Source organism: Psammomys obesus, unplaced genomic scaffold (assembly GCF_907164565.1).
Source record: "Psammomys obesus unplaced genomic scaffold, mPsaObe1.curated_primary_1811, whole genome shotgun sequence".
Classification (NCBI taxonomy): Eukaryota; Metazoa; Chordata; class Mammalia; order Rodentia; family Muridae; genus Psammomys; species Psammomys obesus.
In genome coordinates this window covers 7,274,319-7,288,968 of record NW_026593286.1, presented here as the reverse complement: position 1 = coordinate 7,288,968, position 14,650 = coordinate 7,274,319, and the positions used below count along the sequence as shown (strand labels likewise).

General features: G+C 47.9%; 1 protein-coding gene across 1 annotated transcript in view; it reads left to right on the top strand.

Annotated features, from left to right (window-relative positions):
• Positions 1–7,963, top strand: part of CUNH2orf72 (chromosome unknown C2orf72 homolog) — a 9,436-nt gene extending 1,473 nt beyond the window's left edge. Inside the window, exons 3-4 of the mRNA XM_055616484.1 lie at positions 2,131–2,235; positions 5,682–7,963. Of these exons, the coding sequence (XP_055472459.1) occupies positions 2,131–2,235; positions 5,682–5,821 (245 nt within the window). The 3' untranslated portion in view covers positions 5,822–7,963. The remainder of the gene's footprint in view (positions 1–2,130; positions 2,236–5,681) is intronic.
• The last annotated feature ends 6,687 nt before the right edge of the window (positions 7,964–14,650 follow it).

Sequence of the window (14,650 nt, the reverse complement as noted above, 5' to 3'; positions counted from 1 at the left end):
GGGGGGGGGGGGGGGAATGTAGGAGTCGGAGACCGAGCTTAGGGACAGAAGATGGAAATGGCTCCTGGGGGTGCAAAAGGTTTAGATTAGTGTGCGTGGGGGATGGGGATGGTGGAGGACTGAGGCGGGGTGGGGGGTGACTGGAGCTTTAGGACACGGTGCTAGTGAAGTTGCTGCTGCGGGAGCTTTTGGTGGGGGAGTGGCCAGCACCGGAGGCTCAGTGTGAAAGGGTGGAAGGCGGATGCAGTTCCTGGCAGAGACAGACGGAATAGGGGTCAGGGACCAAGACCACTTGGTGACCTCAGTGATTCCTGGTAGCCGCGGACCGCCGGCTGCCTCCGCCAGGTGCCAAGTGTGACGGGCCACCTCTTCCCTCCCACCCTCCTGAAGTAGAGAAAGGGGTGTGGGAGCTTCTCCCGGCCTGGGACGGCCCCCTCACAGAAGGGTCAGGCGTCCCACGCTAGCAGGTTTTGCGTAAATTGTGCAAACTACTGGAATTAAAAAGTGGGCCTTAAGTGGAGCTGGGTCAGACCCTGGGAGATCTTTGCTCAACGGCCTTCCCTTTGACTGTTTACCGCAGTAAGCTTCTGGGCTAAGGAGTGGCTGGCTGTGTCCCGTGTTCGGGGCATCTGCAATCGGGCGTCAGCCAGCCACTGGGAGACGTCAGACCTTTTTGCAGCAGGAAGACATTATCTGATTTTATAAATGTCACACTTTGCACCTGGCAGCTTGGAAAACGTATTTCTCACTGGAGGCTCCCCTAGCCTCCCGCCAATTTCCCCTCTATGGAGGCTGAACAACCTCCAGGATCCTGAAAGTTGAAGGAAATAAGTAACCCATATGCACATACCCCTGTTCTGATCAAATTCCTTACCTGGCCCTGAGGGAAAGAAGGGAATTCACACAAATTCCCTCTAGACTAATGAGCTGGCGCCTAGAAAGTTCTTTAAGCCTTCCCTCTCTAAGCCCTCAGTTTCCTCACACTTAACCCTGGCCATGGTTTTGTGCCCATGGCTGTGGCCCGGGCCTGGGAAGCCCTTTCTCTAGCTAGCCCCACCCTTCCATTCAGAACTGGACTTCCTGCTTCAGGGAACCTTCTGAGAAACTTGCACACTCGCTCTCGTTTGTGAATTCACTAGTGAAATTTCAGAAGCTTTGGCCTTGGTTCTCTGAGCGGTGACCAAATGGTTTTGTCACTGTTCCCTTCTTAGTTTCACCACGCTAGTCCTTCCATTGGCTAACTCCCTGCCTGGCACCCAAGATGGATGACAAGCTCCTTGCTTTGAAATAAACACTGACACTCTGGAGAACAGGGCCTTTGCAGAGGCCTCGTCTTCTATATATTAAACTCTTGCCTGCTTTTATGACAACACACTGAGAAAAACAAAAACTTTTACTAATGAGTCAAGGTCATGAATTAATTATAACTCTTTGTGCATCCATTTCCTTGCAGTGTTTGTAATGTTTTATGGAGGTCAGGCATAGTAACCCATGCCTTTAGTCCTGGGACTCGGAGGCAGAGGCAGACAGATCTCTCTGTGAGTCTGAAGCCAGGCTGGCGACATAGTGAGTTCCAGGCCAGCCAGCCAGGCCTACCCAAGGAAACCCTGTCTCAAACAAACAAACAAAGAAACAAACAAACAAAACAACATTTAATCTCTTGGTGTTCAGAAATAGTTTAAAGCAAGGCATGATGTTGAATTCCTGTAATTTCAGCATTTAGGAGGTTGAGGCAGGGGGATGGAAAGTTCAAGGCCATCCTAAGCTACATAGTGAGACCCTGTCTCAAAAACAAGTGAACGACTGGATGAATAAACAAATGAAGAGGTGAGGTTGGGACACAAGGAGAAAAGAGGGAGCTTGAACTAAAACTGAAGGAGAAATTACTGCTCTGTGAGTATTTTCTTTGGTGTTATGCAGTTGTGATTAATTCCGTGTCATTATGTCGCTATGGTTTCCCTAGCACGTGCACAGAACACAGAAATTTGTGAGACTGAAGTGGGATAACCAGACAGATAAAACCAGGGCAGGAGAAAGTTGAGACTTATGGGTTGCTGAGGAAAATCTCTCCGCTGGTGAAGCGCTTATTAGCTGACCGTTGTCTTGGGGACTTAGGATCTCTCTTTCCAGTAGAAGGTGCCTGGGAAAGATCCGGCCTACTGACGTGCTTTTCCTGGGGTCCCTGGAGCCAGAGGAAGAGCCGAGATGTCACCTCCCCCCGAGGCCCAGCTCAAGGTAAGTACTTTGGTTGCCTGGATCTGAGTGAATGCAGGGACCTTAAGGGACAGCGGATGGGTACCCGTGGAGCACTCTGTCCATCCTGAGAGTAGCATGAGTGATCAGGGTGCCTGTCCTTCCAAGCAGGGCTCAGTGTGGGTCAGGCAGAGTGTCTGCCCCAGCAGTCCTCCAACCTGGTGAAGACATGAAGAAAACTGTAGTACAGGAATTCCACATGCATGACAGGGGACGGGGGGGGTGGCAGGCCAGCATCCCCTGAGAAGCCATGGAGTGTTAAGGAGCTAGTGGCATTTGAGCTGGGATACAGGACTTCCTATAGGCAGATATAGGAAGAAGGCTCAGAGAGTAACCTGAGCAAAAGTTCCCAGAAAATACCATACTCAGAAAAGGACGCGCCTTCAAGGGTGCTCAGGGCCTGGTGCAATTGGAAGAGGAAGGCCTTGGCGTGCCAGGCTGGGCCACATGGGAGCCGGTATGCTCTTTAAAGGTGCAGAGTCTTAGACACAGTGGAAAGATGGTCAGCCTGTGGAGACACAGAGAGATCAGAGGCAGGTCCCAGCTTGAGGGGACCACAGCACCACAGGAGGGATATTGGGTTACTTGGACCCACAAAGGCAGTGAGACTAGAAAGGAGCTAACTCACCTAGGGAGGTTTCCACGATAGAGCCATCTCACTGGTCAATGGAGGTGAGGAAAGGGTAGGGGACAGATAATGAGCAGTGGTATAAAATGAGCTTTTATTGTATCCCTTATTTAAAACTGACTATTCACTGATCTTGTAGCCTTCTTTCACTGCCTAATAAATTGCTACAAACAGTGGCTTAAAAGAACATATGGTGGGCTGGTAGGCTCTCTCAGTGAGTGAAGGTGCTTTTCACCAAGACTTGAAGACCTGAGTTTTCTTCCCAGGATCCATATATTGTGGAAGGAGAGAACTAACATCCACAAGTCGTCCTCCAACCTACACACACGCACACACACACACACACACACACACACACACACACACACACTGTTATGCAGTATTTCCACACTCTAAATAGATAAAAATAAAAATGACATTCATTTATTAAGCGTCCAAAAACAAAAACTGAAAATGCCCAAACCCTTATATAAAGTAGTAGAGTAACCGAGCTGGAAAGATGGTTCAGCGGTTAAAGCAACTGCCAGGCAAGTATGAGGATGGAGTGTGGGTCCCCCAGAAACTCACTAAATATCAAGACAGTGTGGCAGCCTGCCTGCCTTCCCAGCCTCAGAGGGAGAAGACAGAGGAACCACAGAGCAGGGAAGCTAGCAAGACCGGCCGTACCTGCAAGCTCTGGACTTGAGAGAGAGACCTTGCTTTGATGAATAAGGCGGAAAAGCAGGGGAGGCAGATCCTTGACATCAGCCTCAGAGAAGAAAACACACACGCACGCACACACACACACACACACACACACACACGCACAAGCATGCCTGCACTGGCACCCACATACATGCAAAGACATACACACTTGCACATACAACACACACAAGAAGACAAAGCACAGTCCATATTTACAATCTATGCAATCCTCCTGTACATTTTATTCATCTCTGAATTATTTATAATCCTGAATACAATGGGAGTAATGTGAGAGTAATTTTTATGCTGTATTTAAATTTTTTATAGATGTATTTATTTTTATTATGTGAGTGTTTTGCCTCCATGTGTGTATGTGCACCATATATGTGCAGTGCTCAAGTAGGCCAGAAGAGAGCGTCAGATCCCCTGGAACTGTACTTGCTGATGGTTGTGTGCCAGCTACCATATGGGTCCTGGGAACTGAACCCAATCCTCTGCAATAGTAGCAAGTACTTTTAGCTGCTGAGCCATCTCTCTAGCATTATACTGGGCTATAGTGACCAGGAAAATATCTCTCTTGTTCAGTACAGACCAAAAATTTTTTTTCAAATACCTATGATCCAAAGTTCATTGATTCTGGATGAGAAACTCATGGATACAGAGAAGTGTCTATACACACATTTATAATACACATGATAAATATAAGATATACTCATGTACATGCATGTGTTGTTTTGGAATATTTTCTTCAGCAATAGCAGATCGTGACTGTCTTCTTCCTAAAGCAATTGCTGTATCAGCATCTTTTTAAAGATAACTGTAGATGAACATAAAATTTAAAACAGCATGGAGAGATCCAGTGTCTGCTCTGCCCAGTTTCCCCAGTGATTATAGCTCAAAAAATTATAGTAAAAACCAAAACTGTAGTGCAGTATCATAATCAGGAAACAAACGTTAGTGCAATCCAGACTGTATTCTGGGTTCCTAATTCTCTCTCTCTCCCCTTCTTCCCTCTGTGTGTGAGTAGTTTTATAGAACTTTATACAATGTCTTTTATTTTCAACAAAACAAAACTCCTTTGTTGTGATTCTCTGGGCTACATGCACAACATTTTATTATTTTATTTGGTTTTATAATATTCTTTAGCTATGCCTTGGCAATTTTTGTTTTTGGGATAGTTTCATATATTCTAGGTTGGCCTTGAATTCGCAATGTTTCCAATATGACCTTGACCTTCTCACCTTCATCTCCCAAGCACTGGGATTACAGGCACCATTACACCTACTTTATGTGGTGCTGGGAACTGAACCTGGGACTTTTGAATGCTAGGCAACCACTCTATTGACTGAGCTACATCCCAAGTGCTCTCGCTCTCGCTCTCTCTCACTCTCTGTTTATTTTTGTTTTTCAAGTCTCTATATAGGCCTGACTCGCCTGACACTCTATAAACCAGGCTGGCCTCAAACTCAGAGATCTTCCTGCCTCTGCCTCCTGAGTGATGGATTAAAGGTGTGCACTACCATCACCCAGCCCCAACCCCAGTCTTAATGCATATAGAAAAACCATAGTTTGTGCCTTCTCTGAAGGCTGACTGAGGATGAGTTGCAATACTTTCAGCTGCTGGTGAGGCAGCCAGGACTCAACCAGCATAAGCTGTGAGGAAACTCATTATCTCCCATAAAAAGAGTGGAGTTGGCTGCAGAGTTGGTCAGCATCAACCCAGGAGCCACAGACCCCTCGAGGACCTGGGACTCCCCTTCTCCACTGGCCCATCTCAGACTGGTAACGAGAAGGTAGCAGGAGTTCAGTGATCACGTCCAAGTATGCCCTTGCAGAAATGCCTAAACCTGGGCTTGCTGGGCTCAAAGGGCATGTTTCCTTTTTAAAAATTGTTTTAGACCTATATTTTGCTTGGCTTTTGAATCTCTGATGTGTACACACCTCTGTGTGCACATGGAGGTCAGAGGACAATTTGAGGGAGTTTGTTCTCTCCTTCCACCATGTGTGTTCCGGGAACCAAACTCAGGTTGTTGGGCTTGCTTGGTGGCAAGAACTTTTACCTGAGTGCTTCAATGTTGACTCATAAACTTGATCTTTTCACTGTCGAATGTTCCAGAACACCTCCGGGTCTCAGATGAGAAGCTTGCACTGACAGCCATATTTCCCAACGGAGACTGTGAAGAGCGTGGAAGTGGATCTAGAGCCCAGGATAGAGCTGTCCACATGCCACCCGAGCCCTTGGAGGACACAAGATGAAGGCTGGACCCCTGGACCGGCCCTAACCTGCACACTGGGGTCTGGCCCTTCTCAGTGAGTCTCCGTGTCACCGTGTTGACCCCAGCTGAAGGTGACTGACTGACTATAAAGACGCCACATGCTTGGGGGCGGCCGCCTTCACTTGCCAGCCAGGCAACAAGACCTGTGGGACCTCCTCCATGCTTGGTGATTTTTTCACTCTGTGATTATGGTGATCTTGTCTCTCTGTGCCTTCATTTCTCTGAGCCAAGGAGACCCTGTAACCACTTTGCAGACACGCCACTCAGTCTCTCTGGGGCTTGTTTTCCAAGTGATTGAAGGGGCTGCCAGCCTAGTGGCTTCCTCCCAGGGGCCACTGCACCCCTGGGCAACACTGGAAACTTGTGTGGGAGCAATAAGGGGGCATCTCACAGTGTGTAGGATGGACCAATCACAAATAATTGGTTTACTCAGAATACCGATTGTTACAGTTTTGAGACACAGGAGGACTAATCCCGTCTCCCTGTCATTCTGGGAAGAGATCCCCTTAGGTTTCTTGGGACATTGGCTCCCAGAATAAGCCAAAATAAAGACCTGACTGTTACCATGAGGCAGCCTGTGAGGCCAGAGCCAAGATGGTTTGTGTGTTGCAAGGCCAGGACCAAAAGCACCTTGCATGCTGTGAGAAAAAACAGGCCTCTGTCTTCCTCATGTTGACACTGATTACGGTGCCAAATCCTTTGAGGAAAAGTTTGCTGGGAGCTGCCTATAGCACCAAGGGCAGGGAAAGCCAGGGTGCTGGGGAGCTCAGACCCTCTGACTTGTACTAGATCTCAGGTCCTAGCCCAAGTATCCTGGAGCTTCTAGGATCTTCCTTCCCTCTGAGTCTGTGAGTTACAGAGTGGGTAAATGTCCTCCATAGAGCCTGCCAGGCTATCTATTCATGCAGAGGCAACCGGGGATTGCCTCTGCTACTCCTGCATGCCCCTGGAGAAATCAGTGCTTGGAAGGACAAAGGCCCCTAATGGTTTTCCCTAAGGTGATAAAAGCACTGTCAGAGTGAAGTGGATAGACCCGCATGTTCATCTGTGATCCCCTCTCCAGGAACCCAGTTGTGTTTGCTTTGTGTAGCTCCCTGCGTGCGTCATCATTTCCACTCTTTCTGTGCCAGTACCAAGGCAGAGGACCCTCCCTGTTCTGCGCCTCCATTTCCTCTTGGTGATCCATGGCCTAATCCTATTCCCTCACGGAGAGTGTGGCGTGCAGAGGGTTAGCCTCTTCCTGGCGTGAGGCGGATGCAGGCATCATTTTAATAACGCACGCTTATCCCACGGGAAATGGTCCCAACCTGCATTTTTTACTGAAGAATGAATCGAGGTGGGGGGTTATAGCCCCGTGAGTAGAGGGATAACCACCACTGCATTAACTGGATGAGTTGCCTATGCCTGTAATCCCATACTTGAGAGGTAAGGATGAGAAGAGCAGAGGTTCAAATTTACCCTCAGTTACAGTGTGAATTGTAGGCTACCCTGGACTGCATAAGACCCTGTCTTTAAAAAAAAAGAATTTTGAATTATCAATTAGACCTGGTTTTGTTTTTAAATGGGGAGAGTGGTATATTTGAAGCTGCTGTATTTTTTGTGACAATATTGACCTACACAATCCTGTGTATTCACTCAATTGGAGTTTTATTATTTGATCAAGGAAAGAGGCTAGAAATTTAAGTGGGGATTCATCTAAGACCGAAATTACAAGGGCTAAAATCTTCTGTTTGTTACCCATGTTTGAAACTGCACATTTCAGTCAGCGTAGTTTCCTGGGCAAGGGAGTGTGTACCTTCCTCTCCAGCCCTCACTTGGCACGCCATGCCCACAGCACTCTCCTCCCAGCAGACACAAAGACTGGGTGTCATGAAGAATGCTCTTGTGGGGCCCCTGCAGAGGACTTTAGGAAGGTGTGAAGGTTGGAGTGGCCTGAGGGAAGACTGGAGACCCGAAGGAAGCCAGGAGTCCCTGGGAGCTGTGTGAGGAGCTGCCAACTAGGTCCCAGTCTGGGTCCTGGGATTCTAACCCGTAGTGTAATGGCAGTTCCCCTGCTTTTGATTTGAATGCTGGTTCCTCATGTCTAATAAACTAGACAGTGCCTCACTGGTATCTGACAGAAGCAGAATGGGTCTTTCTTTTCTTCTCCAACACCATCCTCACAGGACCTGGGGAGGAGGGAGTCTGAGCAAATGAAATTTCCCTGAAAATTCCCCCAGGCCCAGGTGATTTCTCAACTGGAACCGGAAACAGCATAGCCTAGCCAGGAAGCAGAAGCAGGTTGTTAAGTAGATTTGTTTGTTTGTTTATTTTTACATTTTACTTATGGAGTGTACTCACATGCTACAGCACGTGTGTGAAGGTCAGGACAACCTGTAGCAGTCAGTTTTTTCCTCTACCATGGGGACCGAGGGGATCAAACTTAGGTCATCTGGTTTGGTAGCAAATACCTTTACCTACCAAGCCATTTCACAGTACCAGAAGTAAATATTTAAAAGATTTTTTTAAATTTAAAGATAGCATGTGATTTGATACACTATAGAGGGCGTGGATGTGTATGCATATGTATTCATCTGGCCAGAGCCAAGCCAGGCCTTCACTGACTTTCAAACCTGTGTAAAACATGTGTCATAGTTTCTCTCCTGCTCAAGTGTTTGCCTCCAGGGAGCTCCTGGCTTGTCAAACTGTACAGGAATCAAATGTGGAGGCCCCTGGGCCTGCAATGCCAGTGAGCCCCTCTTTTTCTGGTAGACGCAAGGAGTGTAACAACCACTGACCACTGGAGATGTGAAGGGAGTGTGTGCTTTAAGATGCCAGTGACAGCCGGGTGTAGTGGCACAGGCCTGTAATCCCAGCACTCAGAGCGGCAGAGGCAGGTGGATCTCTGAGTTTGAGTCCAGCCTGGTCTACAGAGTGAGTTCCAGCACAGCCAGGGCTACACAGTGAAACCCTGTCTGGGGGCAGAGAGAGGCAGTGACTTGGTAGAGGGTTTGCCTCCCAGGGACAGGTAGCTTGGACTTTGTCCTGTTTGCATGGTAAACACTGTGAGTGGAGGAATCCGGCTTTATTGAGGGCCGCACACAAGCACTCTGACCTGTTTTTGTGAGTTAGTGGATCAAACGTTGGGACAGAGGTGGAATTTGGCCAGGACAGCCTGCCACTTGCACAACCTTGGTGTCAGGGCAGTAGAGGGTAGTGGTACTGGACAGCCAGGAACCTACGAACATCCTTATCTGCCTTCAACCTTGAGCACAAAAGTCTTCTGCTAGCCTTACACCCAGGCCTGCTAACTGGGAGAAGAGCTTGGCTGCCTGTGGGAAGATGCTGTGGTTCACAGGGTCACAGGAAGTGCACAGGGGTGAGAGTGGGAGGGGAGAACAGGCTGTTGGGCCATCACGTCCTAGGAGGGGCTATGGTCTTGGTAAGGATGAGAACCTCCCCACCTACCTTCCTCCCTGGGCTCTCTAGCCATGACTCTTGCCCAGAACGACCAGCTGGGCTTAACGCACCCTGCTTAGTCACCTGACCCAGCCCTCATTTTGAGGTCTGGGAGCAGAAACTGGGTCTGTCTCTTAGCTCCAAGTTCTTTCTCTCCCTTATCAGTTAAGGAGGTCTTTAAATTGGGCGTGGCTCGCCCCGTTACTCTTATTGCACAGTAACTTCACCGTGACCTACACTCCCTGTGGACCGCCTTCTCCAGAACTCCTAGATGTGGGGAGCCACCTCAGCTCCTTGTTCCTGACAAGAGGGTGTCTCCCTTCAGCCTACCCAGAGCCGGGCCACACAGGAACTGGGGGAAGGGAGGATAGAAGAAATCTATGGTAAGGCACAGGTGAAACTACATTCTCAAGTAGCCATCTTTGGTAAAGGGGCAAAGAAATAGGGAAGATTCATTTCAGTCATATGCATTCTTCCTTTTTATTTTTTGAGACAGGGTCTCACTGTGCAGCTCTTTCTGGCCTAGAGCTCACTGTATAAGCCAGGCTGGCCTCAAACTCATGGAGATCCACCTGCCTCTGCCTCCCAAGTGCTGACAATAAGGACTTGAGCCACCACACTCAGCTTACTGTACTTTAAAAACACATTTATTTATTTTCTGTGTATGTGTGTGATGTAGATGCATCACGTGAGGGCAGGAGCCCGTGGGAGTCAGAAGAGGCCTTGGATCCCTAGGAACTGGAATTACTTATGGTTGTAAGCTGCTTCACAGACGCTCAAGTCCTCCACCAGCAGGGAGACTCAAGACCACCAGAGGGCGCTGCAAGACCGGCCAGTCTTCTGCCTCCCTGATGACGGGGCCTGCCACCCAGTCCCTAAGCCAGTGAGGCCACAGCGACCCTGGAGTGGGCTTTGAGATGTATGGTCCTCCTAAATTCTGATCGTTCTTTAAGAACAGAGAGCACCCTGTAGGAATCCTTTCTGTCTTTTCACTATGACCTCGAAAGTAAATTCATTTGAATCCTGGAAGGGGCAGGCTAGCTTTAAAGCCACAGAATAAATCTCAGATAATTTTGTGGCAATGACAGGCAAACCACCCCAACTAGAGACACAGTGCTTCTCCATACAGAGCAAAAGTTTAAAACTAGCCACCTTCTGTTTTCAAATTGTGTGTGTGTGTGTGTGTGTGTGTGTGTGTGTGTGTGTGTGTTGGGAATCAAACCCAGGACCTCACTCATATATTAGGCAAGTGTTCTACCACTGAGCTACACTCTAAACCCCCAAAAGATTTTTAATTAGTTGTCAAATTCCTGAGCTGGGAATGTTCAATTAGTTCTCAACATGGTGTACATTTGCTGTGCAAGGGGCTATGGGTTCCCTTCCAACGCTGCAAAAACAAATAACGAGCTGTATGTAAAGTAAGGTCATGGCGGCCTCAAGGTACGGCTGAGAGGAAGGTTTTTATTGGAGGTATGAGGGACAGTACAGACAGCGAGCGGCATCTGAAGAGGCCAGAGCAGGGAGAGAAACAGTGGACTGAACATGGCCGGGGGGGGGGGGGGGGGAGCCAGAGAGGAAGACAAAAAAAAGGACCAAAAGAGAGAGAGAGGCAAGAGAGAGGTGGCCAAGAGAGCATGGCCGAAATGGTAGGGACCTATAAGAAGGAGAGCTGGAGGACTTGAATGAGAAGTTTAAGGTAGCGGGAGGGAAAGGAGCTGGTACACACTGGCACGGAGTGGACTTGGAGGTGGGCGTTCGCTTTGGTATGCTAATCGCCACCACAGTTAGCCATTTGTTCCAAGCTTCTTTTGGACCCGACACTAACTAAAACAATGTTTATGACAGCACATGAAATTCTCACCTCTGGCTTTTCTTGGAGAAAGTGCCTGCTTCGCAGTGTAAGCCTGCATTCTCGCACGGCATCGCTCTAAGCTCCATTGCAGCCGCTCATCTGACCTGGGCCTTGCAGGCCTTTTGTTGCAGGCCCCTCCACTCCTCATTATCGCCTTCAAGGTTATAGTTGTCGAACACCAACCTAACACAGCGTTCGTGCGTGCACACACGCACACACACACACACACACACACACACCACCGTATCCTTTGTGGTGCTGGGAATCTAATCTTTGAGCTCACTAAGCAAACACGTAGCTGAGCTGTGCCCCCAGCTGAGCTCTGATTTTCTTTGCAGTACTAGGTAGGGACTTAAGCTGGGGCCTCTTGCATGCTACACAAGGGCTCTTCCACGGAACTGTATCACTGGCGGTTGAGCTGGTATTTTCTTACATAGAGCTTACATCTGTTAATGCCAAAGATGGAAAAAGGAGGACCACCGACCCAAATTATCATGGCCAAATTAACTAAAGCAAGTAATTAATTAAAGCAAGCTTTTGTTTGTCTGTTTGTTTTTATCAGCATAAATAGGCTACCTCCCCGTAAGGCAGGGTTTGAGAGGTCAGCATTGGATGTGAGGAAGACATGTTTTTCCAAAGCTCATGGGGAGGGGATTTCCGAATGGGGATTTGGTAGGCAAAATAGGAGGGAGTTACAGGAGTAAAACACAAGCGTAACAAGTTAACCCTAAGGACCTCCTGAAACAAAGGCAGGGTTGCAAGGTGGACATACCGAGGTAGTCCTTAGATGCAGGTACTCAAAGGTGGTCATGTAACCTTTTGAAACAAAGGCAGGGTTGCGAGAGGGTTATAAGCGACTTTCTGAAACACAGACATGATTGCCATTCCTGGACAAGCAGGACAGAACCGTTTGTAGTTAAGGTTACAGGTGGGGCATAGCCCAATCCTTGAGAAACAGAGGTTTAATCATAAAGAGGAATGAGCCTAGTTTGTCTTTACTGTAAGATGGCCTAAGATGAAGGCAGGCTGGTTCTTCACCCCACTCTTTTGTGTTACTTGTTGGCATTTGCTTATGACGTCTCTGGGGGCCTGGGAATACACAAGTGTCTTTCTGTGGAGGTATCTCTGTAGAACTGGACCCCAAGCACTCAGTCTACTTTTATGCACTCCCCTTTCATGCACACCTCTTTGGTCAGTGCCCTTCGATCTGAGTCTCGGGCCCTTCGAATAAGTTTGCTTTCAGCAAGTATGGCTTCAGAATACTAAGTTATTAAAAGTTCACACATACATTCAACTATGTCACCAGTCACATTTAACTGGCTGGCAACTGCAAAACATTGATCTGTCTCACTCCATTAGATTGTTTTGAGAAGGCGTAGAAATAGGCATCAGTCGCTGCTATCTAAAAGAGTAGCTTCGTGGTACGAAGCTAGTGGCATAAACAGTACTATTTGCCAGGGATGGGAATAACTGGTAGAGTAAGACCCTGGGTTCAGTTCCCAGCCATTTCCCACCACACACATCACTGTTTACCACAGAATTTTCTCAGCATGGACTATTGAAGCAAATCTGCTGTCGAAACTGCTATACGAGAGTAAATGTCTGACTGAAGAGACGGCTCTGTGGTTAAGAACCCTGGCTGCTCTCCAGAGGACCAAGGTTTGATTCCCAGCACCCACATGGCAGCTTACAACCGTCAGTAACTCCAGTTCCAAGGGACCTGATGCTCACTTTTGGCCTCCAAGGACACACACACACACACACCATCCACATATATAGTTTTTTAATTGAAAAAGAATAAGTAAAAGTCACAACTGCCACTTCAAAATTCTGAAGCTATATTAGGAACTCGTTGCTAGGAGGGGAGGGAAGCAAATGCTAGGAGAAGGAGTGAATCCATGCCACTGTTTCTTCCTTCAACATATTTTTTTTCCTTTATAGTATCACATACTTCTGATTTTTTATTTTTGAGACTGTGTCTCTTTTTATGGCTCTGGCTGTCCTGGAACTCACTATAGACCAGGCTGACCTTGAATTTACAGAGATCCCCTGCCTCTACCTTCCCAAGTGCTGGGTTTAAAGGCACGAGCCACCAGGCCCAGCCATATTTCTGCTTTTTGAAACATGTAAATGTACAGTAATAACTATTCCAGAAGTAAAATTTTAAGAGTCTCCATGGGGGCTGTGGACATAGCTCAGTTGGTAAAGTGCTTATCTAGTATGCATGAGGCCCTAGGTTCAAGTCCCCAGCACAGCAGAAACCAGATATGGTGGCGAACACATGTGATCTCTGCATTTTCCGGCTGAAGGCCAGGAGGATCAGAAGTTCAAGGTCCTCCTCAGCCACATAGTAACTTTGAAGACAGCCTGGGCTATTAGAAGACCCCACCCCCATATTCTTGGTTGTTCATCTATAATAGATTGATTAATTGTCAATTCATTATCATTATAAAGTACTGTGAGGTTTTTGTATTTTGGAGGCAGGCTTTTTCTTTTATAATTAGAAAGTATTTTTAATATTTTAATCATTTATTTAATTTATGTGTGTCTGCATGAGGGTGTCAGATCGCCTGGAACTGGAATCACAGACAGTTGTGAGCTGCCATGTGGGTGCTGGAAATTGAAACTGGGTCCTTTGGAAGAGCAGCCAGTGCTCTTAACTGCTGAGCCATCTCTTCAGCCCAGAAAATCGTGTGTGTGTGTGTGTATGTGTGTGTGTGTGTGTGTGTGTGTGTGTGTGTGTGTGTGTGTATCAGTGCATGTACTTGTGGAGACCAGAAGAGAGCATCAGATCCTCTGGAGCTGGAGTTACAAGTAGTTGTGAGCTGCTTGATATGGGTGCTGGGAACTGTACTTGGGTCCTCTGAAAGCCCGTTCAAGACAGGGCCTCATTATATGACCCCTACTTGACTGGAATCACTTTGGAGAGCAGGCTGGCCTGGAACTCACAGAGATCTGCTTACCACTGCCTTCCAAGGCATGTGCCACCCCGTCTGACACCTGGAAAATCTATTTTGTATGTACAGTGTTCGTATTTGGGGAGCGGAGAGACTCCTCCAGAGGTGGAGGCTGCAGAAATGGAGGCAAGTTTGCGCCTAACATGCGTGTAAGTGCAAGTTAGCTGGAGATTAACACTGGGTGTCTTCCTTAATTGCCTTTTCACCGGCCCCCTCCACCCCCACGGTCTCACTATGTAGCTCTGGCTGACCTGGAATTCACTTGTAGACCAGGCTGGCCTAGAACCCACAGAGATCTGCCTACCTCCGATGTGATTAAAGGCGTGAGCCACTACACCCAGCCAATTTTATTTTTTGAAATAGGGTCTCTTACTGGACCTGGAGCTCACCATCTGGGTAGACAGGCCGGCCAGCAAGCTCCACCTGACTCCACTTCCAACAGTATTGGGATTATATCGGCCCTGGGAATCCAAACTCAACCGTGGGTCCTCATGCTTTCATGACAACTACTTAACCGACCAAGCCGTCCCTCCAGTCGTGTCCCACCACCACCTTTCCCCAC